This window comes from Barbus barbus (assembly GCF_936440315.1).
Source record: "Barbus barbus genome assembly, chromosome: 6".
In the NCBI taxonomy this organism is placed as follows: domain Eukaryota; kingdom Metazoa; phylum Chordata; class Actinopteri; order Cypriniformes; family Cyprinidae; genus Barbus; species Barbus barbus.
In genome coordinates, this window is record NC_136734.1 from 38,375,931 (window position 1) to 38,397,805 (window position 21,875).

The 21,875-nt window shown below is 39.1% G+C and overlaps 1 protein-coding gene across 13 annotated transcripts in view; it reads right to left on the reverse strand.

Moving 5' to 3' along the window:
- Positions 1–21,875, reverse strand: part of LOC306871174 (fibrosin-1-like protein) — a 285,982-nt gene that overhangs the window by 40,868 nt on the left and 223,239 nt on the right. For all 13 annotated transcript variants that reach the window (XM_079418936.1, XM_079418935.1, XM_079418940.1 and 10 more), the window contains one exon: positions 833–881. In XM_079418936.1, the coding sequence (XP_079275062.1) occupies positions 833–881 (49 nt within the window). The remainder of the gene's footprint in view (positions 1–832; positions 882–21,875) is intronic.

Below are 21,875 nucleotides of genomic sequence, written 5' to 3' on the forward strand. Positions count from 1 at the left end.
GTGAACCAAATAAAAAAAAAAACTTCTTGGACCGACTTCCTACTGCTGTCAGTTAAACTTTTGCTACTACTGGAAACAGTAAAAAGTAGCTCAGATCCGCATTAAAAGCAAACCTGTACCATCAGCCACTTGAAAACGAGTCAAAAATACAAGGAAACAAATAAGCATCTCAGCATTTTACAGTCTCATAGGATTTTATCAGGCTTTTAACAGGATTACAGAGCATCTGAGATTTGCTGTCTGCTATTGAAGTCTCGAGTTGTAAACCCACCCCACCCGAACCTAACAACCCCTTCTGATGAGGCTGGTGGCCCATGACTTGCTGCTACCTAACAAACGCAGCATTTGAAGGGAACCTGGAAAAGATGGGCATATCTTTGGCTCCCAAGCACAAAACAAACCCTTCAACATTTATGAAAAAATGAGGAAAAACAGAACACCATTCCGGCAAGAGCAATGTTACTCTTGTGGAAGAGGTATGGCTTGAAAATGAGCTCCTAGTGGCCTTTGGGAGCATACTGCATATTGTCAGGCTTTGGGGGAAAACATTAACAACACCAAAAACATAGCCTATCAACTGCTGCCTGAAATGAGAACAGAACCTACTAGAATGCAAAATAAGGAGACAAGGGTTTAGCTTTAAGAGTTTTGCTGCAATACAGTATGCATTATGAACGTATCGTGAATATTGAAAAGACAACCCTAGGCTTTGTTTTCAAAACTTTGTTTATGAATGGGGTAAAAGGTCAAATCAAGCTTAATCACGTTTAAAACATCCAATGCAGGAGAAATGACATTACATAGCATCCACAACATATATTCATGCTCTTACCTTTAGGTGCAGTAGGCGAGAAAAGCTTCTCTGATCCTACATCAGATGCCTGCAAAACAGAAGTGAAACACAATTAGGCCATGTTCAAGTAAAGTTCCCTTTTAAACAACTGCTCTCATCCTCCCCTTTTTTTTTGGGGGGGGGGGGCAACATTGGGGGACACCGTTGTGCCAACCTAAAAATGTCTACCAACAAAGAAAGAACAGAGAAGGAAGAAAAACCAGAGAATGATGTAAAAAGCCAGCAAACAAATAAAACACTGTGCAAATGTTTAAGCGGAGCCAACTTGCGCAATTTTCCACATCCTTGCTCTTAATGATTTAACAAAAGAACACTGATGGATGGTGACATCACAAATCCTACTCGCAGATTAGAATAGGCAAAAAGTAATCTCCCTACAAAGTGACTTAAGTGCTATGTAGACTAAACACAAGTGTGCTTTTCCTTCCCCTCCACGTACCAGATCGTGTAGTTTCTGGCAAGCAGCGAGAAAAAGAAAACATGCCACGCTCTTACAAAAATACACAGTCATTGACAGACAGGACGTGGGGCTCTTAACGAAGAGAAAGAACTCTTAAATTCTTCACACACTATACACAAGGGTGGTGAAGATTGCCGACACATACATTCCAGCTTTTTCATAGAACAGAACTATAGTAGTAGTATCAATACAAAACACACTATCGATTCAATTTAGCAAGAGAGAGCAGACATGTGTTTACAATTTTAATCTGAGCTTCTCTATCTATATTATTATCATATGCATATGCTAAAAGACAAACAAGAAAATAACATTGCTGTAGAAAAGTCTCAATTTTATATGCAACATACTGTGTGCATAGTGTCTTCTGATTCTGCAAACCTCAGTTTGTCTGTTTGAATCTTCTACAGACCAAGTTTCTAGCTCCATTAATAACTTGTTCTTTAGAATGTGTACTCAGTCTAATACGCAAAACCTCCTGTGAGTCCAGACCCGCGGCGTGGCATAATTTCTGAGACCTCCGCTGACGTGAATCCTGGACTACATTAATAAAGAGCTCTATTTCAGCCCCATAATTCACTATGTCAGGGGACTCATTTTTCAGCAAGCGGGATTTTTTACTACACAAGCTCTCTGTGTCTGAGCGCTGGAACACTTTAGCTCACACACCCGTAGGATTACATGAAAGAAAATAGGTTCAGTTGAAACTGGGCCCGTAGCATATGTATAAGCCTCCGGTTTGGGCAAAGACTGACGTTAACGTTCACTCGACTCGGCGCGTGCCTTTAATGTTAAAAAGGAACTTTCAATACAATGATCCGTCTATGAAAGGTATTCTTATGAGAGCTTAAAACAAGAAAAGAGCTGCCAGAGAGTTAAAAAAAAAGAGAAATTTATGGTGGCTGCATTTCACTCTTTGTATTTTTTTGGCAGTGAGCAGCCTTTAAACTGTGTCCCTACAGGCCAGAAGTCAAAGGTCACTCATAACAAATTCTTTGCACTCTTACAACGCAGGGGGGCTGAGCGGTGATTAAAGTACAGAGTGATCAAAATGAGCAGGAAAGGAGAAAGAGCGAGAGAGAAAAAACAAAGCAAAGACCCAGTCTGCTGAAGGAAGCAGAGGGGCTATAACCATTTCAAAACGGAGGAAATTGAAGCCACATTGCTGGGAGCCAAACAGCGTTGGCGGGGCCGCAGGAGGCCTGACCCGAGAGGACGTGTGATACTGGATCTGGAGGCAGCGAGGCCGGGCCTGGGACTCTGAGATACCAAAACAGCCCTCAGTTCACTTCTCCCATTGCACTCATTAACTACAGGTTATGATGCAGCCTCCTCTGGAGCACGACCCGACTCTCACAGGAGGAAAACAGAGAGATGGACGGCCAGAGGAGGAGGTAGGGAGGGAGTTAGAAAAATAAAAAGGTCACGGCCATGTGTTGAGACCTGCTGCCTACAGTTGTAAAACGCCACTGGAAGAATGAACGGGAAAGGGAAGACAGGGAGGTGAGGTCGGATTCGAAGCCGTAAAAAGAAACAATCACAGCAGCCAGAGTTCAAACTACAATATTGATATTGTATTGATTAAAGATCAAAATCAATATGCAGGTACAAAAGGTAAAATATGGAAAATTTCAGATGTTAGTATCAATATTTTATCTTTTGTCAAAAATAAAAAAAAAAGTAAATAAAAATAAAAATGTAAATCCATGGATTTAATATGGTATTCTTATGTACACTACTATTCAAAAGCACTGTGTCGGCAAGATTCTTAGAATTTTTTTAAAAGAAGTCTCTCATGCTTACCATGTCTGCATTTATTTTCTCAAAAATACAGGAATATTGTGAAATAGTATTACAATTTTAAAAAATGTTTTCTATTTTAATATATTTTAGCGATGCAAAACTAAATTTTTACCATTTGAATTTAGCCATTACTCCAGTCTTCAGTGTCACATGATCCTTCAGAAATCATACTAATATACTGATTTGGTTCTCAAGAAATATTTCTGATCATCCAAACTGTTCAGAAATTTGGGATCTGGAAGCTATATATGTATGTGTGTGTGTGAACATGGAAGAGCAAGCTGCATCTCAGGGTGTACTCACACTAGGCACAGTTGCCTTGAACCTAGCCCGAGCGTGATTATCCCTCCTCCCCACTCCCCCGCTGGCCTGCACTCACACTTGCACTAAATTTCCGGGCCGCAGCACACTTACGCCATGTGCAAGATAACAGAGATACCCACTTTCGCTAATATTCTGCCGAATAATTGATAACAATTCATTTATAATTTATGCCGTGCATTGATTTTCACTTGGATGTATCAGAGAATTATTATGGAGGCAGCTGATGTTAATGAAATAATTTGCAGCTTTACTCGCAAACTACATTTCCTGTTCATCAATAAGGAAAGAACCAGAGCCATTATAAACCTAAATATACTTGATTGAATTAAATGAATTGAAAAGTGTAGTAGTACTAATATAATTTGTTTGCGGTCGTAAAGATGACAGTAGCGCACACAAAATAGTATCTGTTCCGTGCTCCGGTGTGGTTAGCGCTCACACTGCATGCGTACCGAGCCCGAGCCCAACAGAACCGTGCTCTGGCCCACCTCTTCCAACTGGGCCAGGGACGGCTAAACGAACCACGCCCGAGCGTGGCACAGAGAGATCGCTCGGGCACAGTTCAAAACGCCTAGTGTGAGTACACCCTTAATTAAAAAAAAAATGAATTCATCTAATAAGTCTACTCAACGAATATAAACAGTTCAATACCGTATAAACAATTCCACTGAAATGCATCATAGAAGCAGTAATATAACATAAGTCAACTGATGGTTTCCTCCCCTGCTCCTCCTCCACACGCCCCTCTGTTCACCTCCGACACCCGCGGGTTCAGTGCCAGGAGAGGGTGGCACAGCGGAGCCACTGGAGGCTTCAGAGGAAGGTGTGGCACTGGTGCGGTGTCACGCTGCCAGACCGGCCGGCCAGATGGCATCAATGATCAGAGAGAGAGAGAGAGAGAGAGGGGCTCAGCCTGGCCTGAAGAGAGCTGCCACACAGTCCTTTGATTAACCTGACAACAACAGGATGACCTCTACAACAGATTTTAGCATGTGGATCATGCCTGTGTTTTATCATTGTCACACCAAACTCCTCATTTTCCCTCTCCTCCATCAGCAATCATTCCTCACCCATCATCTTCAGCCTCAGACTCTCTCGCTCTCTCTCTTAATGGCAGGATGTTGTCCAGAGCTATACAGGCTTCTATTTTCTCACTGTTTATGTAACATCATGTTGAAGAGGGCCAGCTAAGGGCTGATAAACATCTCAGTCATCACCCTCTTAAAACCCGCGAGTGCCACATCAACCTCAACGTTTGCTTGTTTGTTTGAGCCTGAAATGTGTTGATCTCGTACCCGATTGTGGATAAGATACTGTGGGTGTGTGTTATACAATATATTATGTGAACTTGTATATAATGTTGGTGAACTGTAATTGTGTGCGTTTACTGTTCATCTATATCTATCTATCTATCTACCTATCAAATATTAAGCCCCGATATTAGTTCCTAATAGTAGTAATTATATTGCTTATAGAGTTTATACCAAAAACATGTCTCCAATATGGATTCATTATTAAAAATAAAAAATGTTTGTGTATATGTATATATAAATAATATATATACACAAAATAAATTATATTATATTATATACTGTGTAAATATATTTTATATATAAATAAATAAATATAATTCCCAATGTTATAATTCTTAGTATTAATTATATTCTTATACTTTTTAATTAATATTATTGATAATATTAAGTATTGTTTACATCTCTTCTGATCGGGGAGACTTGAATCTATGCCTGATCCAAGAAACATCTAAGCAGGAGAGTTCAGCAAACGTTCTCCTTTAAATGTTCTCTCACGTCTCCATTCTCTTTCCAGCAGGTACATCAGGTGGTACAGGTACACCTTAGTTCCTCAGGACTGCGTGACTGCGCCCATTCAGTCATCCAGGCATACAAGTTCCCACTAATGAAACTACAAATTAATTATCTTCACTGTGTTTGTCCTTCTCTCTCCCATCTCCCTACCTCCCTCTCTCTCTCCTCCTCTCGCTGCTCTGCTTAATGACCTCCTACATACTCGTTTATCATGAGCGCTGCTACATCTCTCCCCCTGCGCTCTCATCCTATCAGCCGCGGCACAGACCGCCTCCAGTCAGAACAGGTGTGTGTGAGAGTGATTACAGCTCTCTGCCCTCTCCACTCCACAGGAGAGTGGCACACACACACACACAAACTCCCACACCAGCGCATTAGACATGCATCTGCACCTAAAGCATCATTAAGATGATAATGTATTCCACTGGGTGACCGTGCAAAATGCAGGCCTACCCACAAGTCTGTGCTACTTGCCGTGAGCACAACATTCCACGTCAGCCGCGATTGGCTGAGGGTGGGGAACGATTCCTCTGCCGAACTCTCGCTTGGCAACAACATGACGAGAACCAAAGGCAGAATCGCAGCACAGCTCCTGAGGTTTGCATATCTAAATCGCCCGCAGTTCCTGCGATCCTGTCTTCTCTGTTCCTCTAATTCACCCCTTTCCTTGCAGTTACTTCATTTACATTTTTACATCCTACTTGCTCGGATCTCTCTTCATTTATCTTTCTGTAGTAATCTTCCTTATCCAATGTCTTTCTTCCGTCTTTCTCGCTATAATTTAATCTCTTTCACTTACACAAGTTTTTTTGCAATAGCTTCCCCCTGCTTTTGAGCATTCGCAGGCTGTTAACATAGCAGCCGGCTGGTGCGAAATACAAATTAGAAAGCTATCCGGTGAGCGTAGGGCAGACTGAGATCACAGGGGAGGCAAAGAGAAAGAGAGAGAGAGAGAGAGAGAGAGAGAGAGAGAGTGTAAAGATGTGTCGCATAGTAACACTAAAGCCAAACATCGAGACAGGGTCACAAATCAGCTCAGTTGTGGTTGCCTCCAGGGTCTGACACATGGCCAGGAATAAACACATTATGAGAAACAAGGTAAAAAGCAAAGAAAAAGTGTGTAAGAGCCTTCATATAGTATAGTATATAGTATATACACATATAGTTAGCTCTGTTCCAAAACCTATTGAACTGCCTAAATAGGGATCACTGATATGTCCCAAAATTCAATGCAGTGCCAAAGCAGAACATAATACAGAATGCAAAGCAGAAAAAGGCCAAAATTGCTTTATGATAGCAATATTTCTGTATAGTTTAAAAGCATAAAATAAAAAATTTAAATTAAATAAATTAAAAAAATCAGACAAAAATGTTTTTATTTTGCTTTTTGAGACAAGAGCGAAATAATTAAATAATAAAAATAATACAAAATATAAATAATGCAAAAACACTTTAAAATATACTACTTATACAACTACTAATTATTATTATTAATGTATTTTAAATGTCCAAAGAATGATATGCACAACCAATCTGTATTATTGTTTTTCCCTTCCGAAACAAAAACTCAATTCTAATCACAATAAAAACAATATGCATAGTGATTTACAATTATAATAGGAATACTATTATATTAGATCTAAATAAATTATTATTATTAATAAATATACTTACATTCAACACTGTTAAAAATTATTCACTCATTTTGTACAAAGATTATTTACCCCAATATCACCACTTCAGTTTCATATGTTGGCAGTAGAGAAGTTCACTAGGTTTTGGAGTTACAGACTCACACATATCCCAAGCAAAAGATGCATTCAGTAACATGGTGGGCTGAAAGAGAGACATTCAATTCAACTGTATTTCTAAAGCGCTTTTCACAATCTCAAAGCAGCTTTACAAGGATCATGCCTTAAAACCTCCAGTTAGCAAACCATGGGCAAATCCTGCTAAGGTGGTGAAGGTACAGAATAAGGAAAGCTGACCAGCTGGATGGTGATAGTAAGGCAAATTTAAACTCCAGTACAAATCAACTACTTGTGCTATGCCTGCTTTCTTGAGAGCAGTGTTCCCATGCTCCTGGGTGACAGACATCAGCCACACAGGAACTGTGACGGGCCACAGGCTCTCACAGGCCTCCTCGTCTTTAATGTGAAAGCAGGGGAAGATAAAACGTGGCTTATCGGCTAAGGAATCAGAGCCTGTTCTTTAGTAGACACACTGCAGATACAGATCTTAGTCCAGGGTTTCTTACTCCTGCCAACACGACCGAGATAAGGAGAGCAGCAAAGAAAGAGAGCGAGAAAGAGATAAACAAGCTCTCATTCTGCTTAACCAGACACTTCCATTAGATGCTTATGTCATTCAATCCAACGCGACTCTCGAGTAGCCTAATATCTAAAACTCAACTGAAGCTGAAACAAACCAAGAAACAGAGCAATCTGAATGAAATGTTTCACACATATCACATTTACCTACATGTTCATTGCTTAACTCAAAGATTTATACAAACAAGTGCTAGAGGTTGTATAAATAAAATAAAAAAAAGATTTTTACTATGTTAACTCAAGATATTTATTAAATGTCACACTTATTAAATTAAAATAAAATCATTATAAAACATTTTTATTTAAATATTTTACAGATAATATTTTAATAATTTGTTTTAAATTTAATACAGCAAAAATCAATCAATCTGATTCTTTGTGTAAAATTTATGTTGCTATTACAATATAACTAATATTTTTCTCACAGTATACAAGTCATTATACATAAATATATAGGTTTATATCAGTGGTTCTCCAACTTTTTTTGGTAGTGCCCCCCTTTAAACCTATAAAAAAAACAATCTGGCACCCACCCCCCTCCCGAATCCCCATCCCACCTCAGACTACCAAATAATATCAATAAACATTATGAAAAATGAATGCTTTTTTAATTTAAAAAAATATGGTGAGTGAAGCCGCGAGCAAGATATTCCTCGTCATATTTTCTGCATTTAGCTTTTGAATGACCAGCACCTGCCTGGGTCTGTGTGACTTCATATATGGCTTTTCTCTTCACTTTCACACATCGATCCATCTCCCATTCTAAGTTACGTCATTTGGCTGTTTACTGTTTTATTTCTTTTCTTTTTCTGGGGATGCCCCCCCGCAGTACTCGTGCATCCCCCCAGAGGGTGCACCCCACACTTTGAGGACCATTGGTTTATATAAAATATATAGCTGCCTTGGCATCAAAAAGTTTAAAAAACCCCTGACTTAGCTGACAAAATCCTGACAACATGTAAAACACCTGGATTGTAAAAGCTAGACAAGATCAAGATAAAGTGGCATATTGAATGGACTGCACTTCAATCTCTCACAGCCTTATTACCATTCATGTCAAATTAAGTATGATGTACTCTAAGGTGTTCGGTGCAGACTACCAATTAAACGCATGCGATTCTTGCGGGACGGCTAGAAGCGCTATTCAGTGTTGTCCTTGTTCACCTTGTTTTCTTCAATGAGAACAACGTCTGAGTCATTCACTACCTCGGGCAAGTATGAAGGAGAGCAAAGATGAGTTGATTTTTTTTGCGGATCTGCTTCGCTACAAGGGAAACCCATCCAGGCACATTGAATAATTCATAAATAATAAAGGGTTTGTGCCCCTTGCTGTGCCTTCATCTGCAGTAGGTAGAAGAAAGACAAGGATATTGAGGATTGTTCGGGTCTAGTTAGACAGGGAGCTCGGCGGTCTTACTACGTGGTAGACCTCCGCCTGCTCTTTAATGAGAGGAAAAACGGTAAAGTAAGACGCCCTGTTTTCATCGAACCATGAAGCCATGTGAATCTTACATGAATCATCTCCTTGTAAAAGCAAATACACATTCGGCCAAAACAAGCAGGCATCCTAACCTGAATCAAAGGTGCATTCAGAACCCAAAAACTCACTGCACTCTTGTAAACGAGAGCTGAGCAGGATGCACACACTAAAAAAATTACTGTGAATTTAACGGTAAAAGACTGTAAAAATGCTACAGTAAAGACCTGTTAAATGGTTAACAGTAAGTTCCCCATCTATATACAGTGAAAAATAGTTTTGGACATTACATGTAATGTTACGGTAGTATACCGTTTTTGGAAGTGAAAAAGAATGTATAATTTACAGTGAATAACTGTAAATTGACATTCCCAGAATTCCCTGCGTTACATTTCAAATTTGGTGTTTTTTGTTTAAATAATTGTTTCTTCTTATCAGTTGTGTACATTAGGGTTGTATGTTACATCTAATATTGTTAAATGAATGTTTATTGCATTATTTCAGTTTCAAGTGTTATCATGATGATAGTGTTTGTGTGAATGTCACTGTGCATCTTCTATATATGTTAATATTTAAAAGCTGCTCGTGATGGGCTTTGGTTCATCGTGTGCCTCGTCACCACCTGCATTTGGTGGTTATCAGTGCATTACAAGGTACAAAAAAAGTTGGTATGTTAACATTATATCAGTTAATGAAATTACGGTATTTAAATGTAAATTTAAGTTAAATCCGGTTAACCTAAAATGTTACCGTATTTGTATGGTAAATTTCCAGCAACCACAGCTGCTCTTTTTTTATTTACCGTAAATTTAATGGAATATTTTTTTTTACAGTGCACAGTGGCCTTTGCACCACAGATCCACTTGACCTCTGACCTTTGAGGTGCTGCGCTCACTCACACTACCTGCGCTGGAACTGCTTGAAAATCAAAGCAGCTGCAGAGTCCTGTAAGCACATCAAAGCAGACAGGCACTTCCAGGATTCATGTGGGCGCTACAGAAAAGTTGTAGGTGAAAGGGAAGGAAATGAAAAGGCGAAGGCAGAGGAGGTAGAAACTGACAGCGTGCCAACGGCTAATCCCCCGCAAGCCCTTGCTGCACAAACAGACACGGAATGCACTATATAAAGGAAGCTCACAGTTGAGCCAGGCTCCTACTGGGATGGGACGTGCCACATTAAGTGGAATTTACTTTTAAAGCAGACACCCCTGCTCGTGTTACTGTGCGCTGTAACGCTATCCCTGTGCCACGGCCTCTCGGCGGGTCAACCCGGCTCGGCTCGTGCCTTTAAAATTATATCGGCTGTACTTAAAATAGAGAGAAGAGAGATGGATGAGGGATACTGGGGACACAGGCACCTGGTTTCATCTAGTTCTCATCTATCTCAAAGAGACAGATAAGCCAAAACTGAAACTTCTAGCATCATTTACTGTACACACCTTCATGTCATTTCAAACCTGCATGAGTTTCATGCTTCTGCATAAATTAAAATATTTTGAAGAATTAATCAACTGTTGTTGTCCATATAAATGTAAAAGATGATCAAATCCAAAACCTATTTACTATCATTGTTGGAACTATTTTCTATTGTTTCACAGAAGAAAGTTAATGTGCATGTACAGCGATAACTGAACTACAACACATTTTAGCGTAGTAAAGCTACAGTCTTCATGTGTCTGTCCAAATACTCATGACACATTGCATAATCAAATATTTGAATATCACCTCAATTTTCTGAGCAACTGCAAAACGCTGAAGTCAACTGATTAACATGTAAACATCCTATTCAGAATAATAATAAATAATTAGAATGATAATAAATTAATTGCAGTGATATTTTACATTAATATATTATTATTATTATCCCAACACCAACCAATATTTAATTATTTAATAAAGTAAAATACTTATAATTAATTACAATTATGTCTATCATTTAAAATCGTCTTATTTAATTATAAAAACAATTTAATACTTTATAATAACAAATTATTTCATTATTATTACTATTATTATTAAAATAATAATTTAACAAATTTATTATTAAATTATATAATTCAATTTTAAATTAATTTATTGTTATTATTTTTAAATAGCTATTTAAATATATCCTTTGTTTGTACCCGCAACTGTTTCTGGTGACTGTTTTAGCATCCATGTTTGGTCCTACAACGTTCTAGCCCACCGACCGGATTTATCTGGAGCTCCTTATAGCCTAACTGATGTCTTCATTCACTGCTATGAAACTTGACTAGCAGACACAGCTCAGACACGCTGGACTGCAAGTTTATGGAGGGAAGTTTAGGAAGGCTCGCGGCAGCTGCCCTGGGCACGCCACATTTATCTAACGGCACATTGTGTAGGGCTTCTTTTATCACCTCCTGCCCCAGATGTGCATCGTATGACGGCTCAAGGTGTAAAAATAAACACTCAAGAAATGTTCTTTGACGAGCGCTAGCCACGCAAACCCAGCGAGCTACACGCATTCTGACAGAACGCTACACCCTGTCCGTTTATCATCAAGCTGACAACTGCGCTAACCTTGTGAGAGAGATTATGGCTGTGGCTTTCACACTTACCGTTTAAACCTAACCCCTTCACATACCAGCGACTGAGTCAACCTTGTGACAAAAGGCCCCCGGTGGGGTTTTCAATTACATTCAAACTCTACTCACTGCAGAACTTGCGTCATCTGAAGCTATGTTAGAGGCGAAGAGAGGGGTCAATCACACTAGACATGTCAAGAAGTGAATTATTTTGTCAGACAGCACTGTGTTTGCAAGAAAAGTACATAAAATTGCAAAAAGTCAATGTTTTTAGCTCCACTATGCTAAAGTCAGCTAAGGTAATCTGACAGCAAATTGGGAATAACAATTACGTGCTTTATAAAGCGCTGTGTACATATTTGTTCATGTTGTTACAGCCTTTTGTACTCAGTAAATACCTGGTAATTAGAGGGCTGTACAACCAAGTGCACACTGTGTAAGCCAGCTGAACAACACACCAGGGCCTCCAACTGCAAAACGAAAAAAGATCTTATTTCAACAAACACCCTTATTAGCTTTGACACATTTTGTGAGGACTTCATGGAGCAAACACTGATATCAGTTGGAACGAACACTGCCAATTAGCACCTGTAAGCTGTAAGAATTTCTGGAAAAATGCAATAAAGGTTTCGGAAGGAGCGGGCTGACGAGGGCGTGTGTGGGCGCGGTTGAATTACAAGAGACCCGGTGGAAGAAAATTAAAAGTTGCTTCGGATGCCAAGAAAGCAATGCGCAAAATCATTCACTTCGGATTAAAATATAATGAAGCAAGTAAATGCATCTTTGTCTGACATGCTACACTTTTAATTATTCATGTAGAAAGGGAGAGAGAGGGGAAAACAACAACTGGCAAACAGATTCCCCAGGGTGTTCAGCCCATAGGAGGCACATGATGGCAAGGATGAATTTCTCTCTCTCTGCCTGTTAAAAGCTTTAATAGTCCTTGCGAGGCTCACAGCACCAGCTCTTTCAGCTAGGAATGCATCGATATTACATTTCTGTCTGATACCACTAAGGCGATTAATTTCATCATACGGCTGATAAATGGCCTTGCGTTACAATTCTACGCCATTCTGTGTACTGTAAATAAATCTTATTAATTTCCAAGTCATTTTAAATGCAACAAGTGAACTTCGGCATCACAATATTAAAGTACCGTACGAAAAACAGACATGCATTTTAAGATTTACATAAGATTAGTGTGTGTGTGTGTGTATATAAACTTTTGAACTATATATAAACAAGACGAATAAATACAGAAAATTATTTAAAAACCTGTCTGAAATTGTACATCCATAATTAAAACAATTAACAGCACAATGCCAAACTGGTCATTCCTTTGCATCGCTTTTCTTGGATCCTGGCACAAGAACACCATTCGGCCAATCGATTTGTTTCATATCGGATAAAAACAGGGTTATGCAGCGAATTACAGAGGCCCGTGATTGAATAAACACAAACCATGACTGGTCAATTAAACAAACCATCCTGCATCATGACGATACTGTAACAGCATTTTAAAAGCAGATAAGCGTTTCCATACAAATTGCATTTCCCTTTATCTAGATCACTAGCGTATAAATCTCATGTTGCAAACTTCCAAAGCTTGAGAAAACCCACCTGAGCTCTAATGCGAGATTAGTGTTGATGATGCTACCATTCCTGACAGGGAAAAACCCTTTCCTTTCATTTGTCACTGGGATTATCCTCTAAGACTCAATCGACACACACTTTCCCTGTGTATCTACGAGAAATCGGATTGGTGAGTCGTTTAGACATAGTCCTGTTTGCATATCATGTCTACGGACATAGAGGAATTCCACTCAACATCCTTCCGGGATTGGCGGCAAATAGCAAGGAGATAAAAGGCGGATAATCCTGGAATGCCAGAATGCCTCAACCCATCATCCCGAATCCAACTGTGAGGCATAACTGACAGAAAAACCCTTCCGCGAGCGGAGATTCAGTGGCCAAGAGCGGCTCCCCCTGACTCCAGAGTCCCCACTCTATCCTCACACTGCTTAAAAGCTTTACAGCCAGAAAGAAGGGGATTTAACTAAGTGGTAAATGCAGTGAAAGGCGGGGAGGGAGCGGGCCGGGGTGGGGGGCATGTACTGTGCGTTTCCTTACTGAGCAACAAAAATAGCTTTACGATGATAAAGCCTCCTAACGTGCAAACCTCACCTCATACAAAGAGCTGGCTCATTTGAAACTCCAATAAATGAAAGGCGGTAAGAGAAGTCTTGTGATTTGTGAGACGTGTTTAAAATAAGAACGGTAAAAGAGATTTGAATTTCAAGCTTTCATGTGCCTTTTCCATGTATTGAATAGTTCTTGGATGTACACCCACACAGAGTCAAAAAATTTGTATTCTCTGCATGAATTATACCTCAAACTATGAAAGTAAAGTAAGCTTTAGTTTAGACTAAACCAAGATTAGGCCATAGCTCAATTAGGACATTTAAGTAATGTTTATAAATGTGCCTTAGAAAAAAAAACATTACTGGTGTGCATCTTGAGACAAAACAGAGGCGCTGATATAAGGTCAGTGCAAGTTTCTTTCAGTTGAAACAGCTCAGACTTACATTTTAGACTGGGATTAGTCTTAAGCCTTGTCTGTGGAACTTGGGGAAAGTGTTTTACCACTCTGGTGTAGAACATTTATTACAAGACTAAATATAATTAGATATAAATTTCATCTATTTATCTAGATTATGTTTTTTATAAAAAAAACTTAAAATTAATATTAAACTTTTTCAAGTCATCATGTAAAGTTTTATTTTGTCATTTAATTTAATTAATTTTAAATCTACTTTAAAAAAATTAATTGAAAAGCACATTTGCTACCTAAAATTAAATTCAACTTTCAAGGGAATTATAATTTGAAAGGCACACTGTAAAAAATTACCTTTCAAGGTTGTAAATAAAAAAAGTTTATACAAACCAAGTATGTAATCCACAAGTAATCCACGTTTCATTCAATGAGTTACTTGCCATTTCTGTGCATCTATTATAGTAACAATTTCTAATGGAAAAATGTTCCATATTTTTCAGTGCATTCTCAATTCAATTCAAGCACCCAGACCACCTGCATCCTAGTTTTGCACAGCAAGCAGCACTCGCATTTTCTTAAAAATCAATTTTAATTGATAAATTAAGTACCAAAGAACAGTCACTTAGATGTGAAACAGATCCAAAAACCACACCATAAAAAACACCCATGCTTTTAAAATCTGTGACCAATGGCAAACTATCAGCACCTCAGGCCCTCGGCCATGCTATTAACAGGTGGCATGCTCCTCATATCAGACACATGCACCTTGAACGCCGGCCAGCCACATCAAAAAACCCACCCAAACCCAGGCCTTGAACCCGCCCACCTGGAGGCCGTATATCACCCAGCTGGATCTGTGCTGAGGAAATCTCACTAGATCAAACAAATACCAGGAAGAGGGCAACTGACTGAAATACTCCAGGAATCACCTCACTCTCTCACTCTTTGCTATCCCTCAGCTGACGCTGAACAGGCACCTTGTGAGTTATGACCAAAAGCTCCCTGCGGGTAATCAGAACATAACAGAAGTTCGCCCTGTGGAGTCGGACTGAACGGGGCCCAATTATATTCAGTGTACGTGGGTGTGCGGCACCTGCCAGTGCCCTTCAAACCCTCAGTACAACGCAGCAGACAAATCAATGATAAGCCCACCGGGCTCCTTTTGCTCCCGACAGCTCTCCGTCTTCATCTGCCTTCCCTTCCCATTATAGCTGGCTGTGACTTGTTGGATTATTACCGCTACACTCTGCACCCGGAGTACGGAGAGGGGGTGGACAGAAATGTCTACTTCGTCTCTTAAAGTCAGCACTACCTCGCTGAAAATTAACAAGATAACCCTGCGGAGAGTAACACGGGAAGTATGAGACGGAGCAGAATGACAAACGTGCGTGTGCGCGCACAATTAAAAGTCACGTTTTCTTTCGGAATCCAGCTACAATTTGTCTTAATGTTTGTCTTATCTAATGAAACAATCAAAAAGCACTCTAGCACAGGACATTTAATTCAATAAAGCTTTTGTTTCTGAAACTGAGAGCTTCTTACATGTGGCTTTGAAATTCTGCACAGCGCTCTGGATATCATGTTGAAAGAACACGCGTGGAAGCGTGAACCAAAACTTGACCGTTTTGACAATATTCCACACCTCAGAGAAGTTTTGATTGGTTTACAGTGAAACAGCATACACAAAAAACCCTCACGCAACATTTACAGTACAGTTTAATCTACTAATAATCATGGCGCATGTGTGGAGGAACACTTTCCTGACATGCACACACTTCCCACATCCAGATGTTGGGCATCGGAGCCCAGGAAAAACAAGATGGATAAACACAGGGAGCTGGGAAATGAAAACAGTGTACATTAAATATAATCAAGAAGAAACAGAAACATGAACAGGCCACTCGAGTTCTCACATATAATTTGTTTTTTTGTGGAAGCGAGACCAGAAATTTGCCAAGACGAGCAAGATGACAGGGCACTGAAATTGCATGAAGCAAGTCCAAAGCCATGCCAAGAGTCCATTCTTCGGGTGAAAGCAGTTTGGAGGAGCTGCTAAACTCTTCAGATCGCATGAGGCTGGGGAGCTGGGGATTTCCAGAATCTACCTTCTCAAACCCTTAAGGCGCAGTACAATGAAATGCTATACACAGATAACAAAATACATATGATTTTCAAGGGGAGACTTATGAGTTTCTCTAAACAGCACACGGTTTCATTTTCTTAATAAAGTAAGTTCTAATATTTTGATGCAAAAAAGATCAATTTATTTTCTAGCTCTCCATCATACTGATCTGAACAATCCAATATGCAAAATATACAAAACTAATATAGCCTTGCATAACAGTAACAATAAGTCAAATAATTTATGCAAGCAACACATTAAAATACGTTAAATACAACTAAAACATTACAATATTATCTGTTAACAATGGCATTGTTGTGTGTTATTTTTAAAGACTTACCAGATTGCGCCATCAATATTTAAGAACAGATCAAGCATGAATAGAAAAAAAATCCATCCAAATGGACTTTCTATAATTGCATTTAATTTCATGCCTAATATTTCCTGGCGTTGAATCACTGTGAGATGCATTAAAGAACCTTTATTTTTAAGACTGTAGCTTGGCGTATTATCTACAAAATAGACTAGTTGGCCACCAAACTGCATGAAGGAAAATTTATAGGCAGCTATATCTATTACACAAATAGCTAGCAGCTTGCCGAGCCAAGCTGTACCGCACACAGAGCCTGGCGGACGTCACGTACTACGGACTGCGGTTTGAGCACCTATCTAAATAGTGGTAGTCTAACTAGCCCTGCACAGGCCACTGTTTGCACAGGCTCTCTCTCAGCTCTCTGATGTTACCACAGTGCTAAACTGCACAGCTGTTGTGCAATCTGTGGCGGTGTTAATTACCCTAATGTGAACGGCAGCTTGTCAGCCCCACACTAACAAAGAGGCCTTATGGGTTTTAATGCTGGCCATCTTTCGTTCGCCCTCCCCTTCTGCTTTTTGCTGTCTCTTTGCCCTTTCGCCATCTTTAACCTTCTCTTCTTTCCATCTCTGTCGCATCTTCATTCATCTCCCATTTCTTACTCTCCTTCCCTGGCAGACCACCCGCCTTATATTCTACACATCCCAGGAAGAAGAAAAAACACATCTAATGAAACCTCCCTGTGCAAATCTGCTTAGTAAGGAGAGAAAGCGGCTAGGGGACCAGATTAAACAAGGATTTAATCCAGTGCCAGTGAAAGGGCTTAAAAGGAAATATGAGAGCAGTGAATGGTAGAACGCAGATGCCGTGAAAAGAAGGGAAGGCGGTAAATCTGAAACAATCGCTTCACATCTGACTTAGCATCTGTAAAAGCCTCAGAGACCTCCAGCTAAGAGAGTGCCATTTTTCACAAAACTTCCTGCAACACTTTCATTTCAAGGACTTTGTTTCAGTCCACTTTATCAGCCACATTTACAGCAGAAAACATATGCATGTACAAAATGCAGTTCAGTTGCTTTCTTGGGATCTAAAAGTCACAACAAATGCCAAAACCTTCATTAACAGGTTTTGTTAGCAAGCAGCTCCTAGGTGTCATGTTGAAGCCAGCTTAATCAAAATTCATAAGTTACATTACTGCTAGGTGTACTTACCTACACTATTAAAATCCTAAAGCAGGTTTGAGATAAGTAAAAGCAAAACAGTTCCTACATTCTTAGAGATTAAGGTACCAAAAGGGGGTTTAAGTAGCAATGCAATTGCTTAACTATTTTGAATCCCCAAAAGAACCTTTCAGTAAACAGTTCTTAAAAAGAACCATTTTTGTGGAATTTTAATAATCTAAAGAAACTTTTTTCCATTGGAAAGTTCCCATGGACATTTTTCATGGAACCATCAAAACTAATAAAATCTTTTATTTTTAAGAGTGCAGCTCCTGCAACGAATTTAGACCAATATGGCACTTCTGTCAGGTGGCGTGCACTGTTACTCTTTAGTCTCTTTTCTCTATTATCAGAGACAAAGAACAGCTGGTAAATAGCATGCCTGGGTCGCAAGCTTCCATAATTTTCCACATCACACAAGGCACATTTAATTATGAGCTATAAAGGTGACAAAAGACACACAAGTGCCTGACCGGAAAGCACAGCACTGAGGAATGCAGGAAGAGGCCACATTTGGGAGAAATAAAATCTTCATTTGTTCTAGAATCAGTCTAAATCTCAACACTCACTCGAGAGTCTAGAAACTCTGTCAGGCCTGCGAACAGACCCACATTCACATAGACCCACCTACACTCACCATATACTCCAGATGCAACGCATTGAATGTAGAGAATGAGACACCCTGCACAAAAGAGACAGGACGCCTTTGGTGCGCCATTCTTTTATTGCACAAAAAAGCAAGGCTCTATGCACCCGTACACAATGGCTAATTGGAACGGGATCACACAAGATTAAAGAGCGAGGTCTCAGAATTATTCATCCGCCTGCCTCTGTGTTTGAAGTGTAGTGGCTGTGGTTAATCTGCAAGGCTTTGACAAAACAACAGCAGCAGCACAGCCGGCCAGCGTGACCCAAGCAGAGAGGATAACTCCCTGACATCCAGCTTTAGCTTCTCCGTGGCAGAAAAACACAGTGTGCCGTGTGCACCGGGCCCCGTTCAGCTGCATCCGCTGTGTGCAGCCAGCTTGAAATCCAGCTCGCCCAGCCAGTGAGTCACTGACCTATGACTTCAGCAATACCTGGGAGGTATTCAAAAGACCTTGGCACGTTGCTGTTGTGTGCAAGCGTGTGTGAGCGTTTGACATTTAGCAGAAAAAAATGACAGGAGCAAAAAAAAAAAAAATGAGGATGAGACATTACAAAGCTTAGAGGGCTTTACCAAAAGCAAAAAGATAAGATGATGAGGAAAAGAGAAAATGGGTTATATTGTTATGGCACTCCATTGTCTGGTGAGCTCAAAACTCAGAAAAGGTCAGTTCTATAAAGTCGAGTATAGCCTCACAGAAAAATCACCTATTACCAGAGGGAAAAAAACAATACAAAAATAAATAAATAAACTTATTTTTATGCAATTATTCCTCCAGTTTGAACAAGCTGGACATAAAAACCATAGCAAAATAAATTTAGTTTGCCTGGCATCTAAGAGTCACAACAAACAGCAACATTTTTGCAAAATAATTTTGTTAAATGTTTTTTTTTGTTGTTTTTTTTGTATTGGGGCCTACTGAAGTCTGCTTAGTCAAAATGACCACAGAAATATTGCAGTATTACTAGAGAAATAATACAATATAATAAAAAGTTAAAAAAAAGAGTAGTACAATTTTATATCCTTATCGGAATAACACGTTAGCAAAACTCAGGATAGTTTATCTTATATGATAGCTAATGTACACAGTAACACCCTTGATAACATTACCATAAAAAAATAAATAAATCCCTTATCACCAATATTAATGAATCCAGTTTACGGTCATATAAATCAAGTCACTATGGAGATTAGGCACAAACACACATTTCCCTTTCCTGCTCTGTGGCACGCTTGACTACCTTCATCACACCTTACTCTTAATTTATTTCTCCACGGACTAAGAGGACTCAAGATGTTAGCTTCATGCCGGAAGGTCTGTCATATCAGGCTAGGCTGTGATCTGCCTTGACTCTAATATTACAAATAGCTGGCAGATTTTTCCTCACCCTCTTATCAGGACTGCCGAGCCAGGCCCCCGCCATATCAGCTCTCCGCGCCTGATAAGTGGAGGGTTTGAAGATATGAACGAGGGAGCGTTTGCAAGCTAATTCCAGAGCTGCATCTGCACAAGATTAAAGATTAGCCTCTGGCAACGGGAAAAAAATGAAGAAATATACATTTGATTTGTCGGAGAGGAAGGTGAAGGCGAATGGGCGCCCTTTTAACACTCACTACAATATTGCTTCACTTACTGCCATTTCATATCGCAAATAGTCTATGCTACATGGTGTAATGAAAGTAGAAATCAGAGTATAAATCTTTCAGACAAAAAAAAAACCAACATATTCACCCAACAACCTTGTTGAATATCAACCACTAATACGTGCTCTTACCCAAGTGAATTCTGGGACCTCACAGCCACCTGACCAAGTCTCAAAACTCCCTGACAGTTCAGAGAAGGAATTAGGTACAGTAGTCTACTGTATATACACATCTTGGTGTAAAAGCTGTAAATCATAAAGCTGAGCAATGCAGCTATCAATTTGCTGCATTAAATGTGCATTCAGAAAATATTATGCAATGCAAGTAACATATAATTATCATATATCAACACATGAAGCACCCGCAATGTAAAATGATGCAGCGCAAGCCATAAACATGATTTGTGAAGGTGGTGACGAATATCTTAAATGGTCTCGATGCAAATCCTTTATGCAAATCTCATTCAAAGTGCTAATGCAGACTGACAACAAACCACCACAATCTCTGATCTATGCTCTACCCAGCCTGAGGCAAGCTGTTTACAGCACCATATGATGTTTCATTAACCTAACTCGAAATATGCCACAATTCAAGCTCTCTCGTATTTTATAAGTCATATCCAGACTGTAGCCAACTATAACAATTGGTATAGGTCGTTTTGACATCAAAATAGCAGGCTCAGGAAGCCCAAACACCTAAGGCACAGCTTATATGCAAAGGACTTATGGGTAACCTTGACCGGCTGATTAGTTAGAGTCTAGATATGTAATATGAAATGAATGCAACTCGGTATACAATGCCAGAGCTTTACAAATGTAAACCATATGTGTAAAGAAACAGAAAGAAAAAGAATGTAAACAGCTCAATGACAAAAAAGGAGTAAAAACAAAAAGTTATTAGAAATGTCATCTTTGTATTGTGGATTCATGCATTAAACACACATTTTCAAAAACTACTCATTGTATGCAACTTAAGCAGTGTTTTCAACATTTTCAAAGCATTTTATTTATTTTTGTAAACATTAAATAATGTATCGATTTCATTACTTGCAAAATTAATGCAGTTACTCTATTTGACCTGCAAATGCGCCTCTTCACAAAAAGGTCAAATATGTGATATTTTCATAAAAATCAATGACCTTGAAACACAACTTGCCAGGGTTTGAAAGGGTCAGTCATTGTTTTACAATTTTCTTGTCATATGATGAAACAAAATGGCTTCCTGCAGGTTGGTAACACCACACTGACATGGATTTGGCGGACCAAAGTTTTTAAATATTAATACTTTAAACTGCATATTTTTCTTTTTAGTTATTTATTTAAATTACTATCAATAAAAGATTATGCCAAACTAATTTTTTTTAGTATAAAAAAAATAAAAAATAAAATTCCACCTAGATATTTTTACTTAAACCCCTACAAAATATGGCAAAATAATTTTAATTCAGAAATTAAAAACAATGCATCATGGAAAATGTGTGTTCAAGTCGTTTCTGTTTTTAAAATTTGAATGTATTACTAATAAAAAATTAAGCATCATGTCACTGACCCATAAGCCAGACATTGACCAATGTGAAAGAAAGAAAGATTTCATATGTTCAGATGCTTATACATCATTTGATGCTGAATAACAACACAAAGCGCATGCACACAATAACGGCATTAAAACCGAATAAAACAATGACTTCAAGCAGTAAATTGCTTGTGATACCAAAACCTGAACCTCTGTTAGATTCAAGCACAACCTTATTCCTAAGAT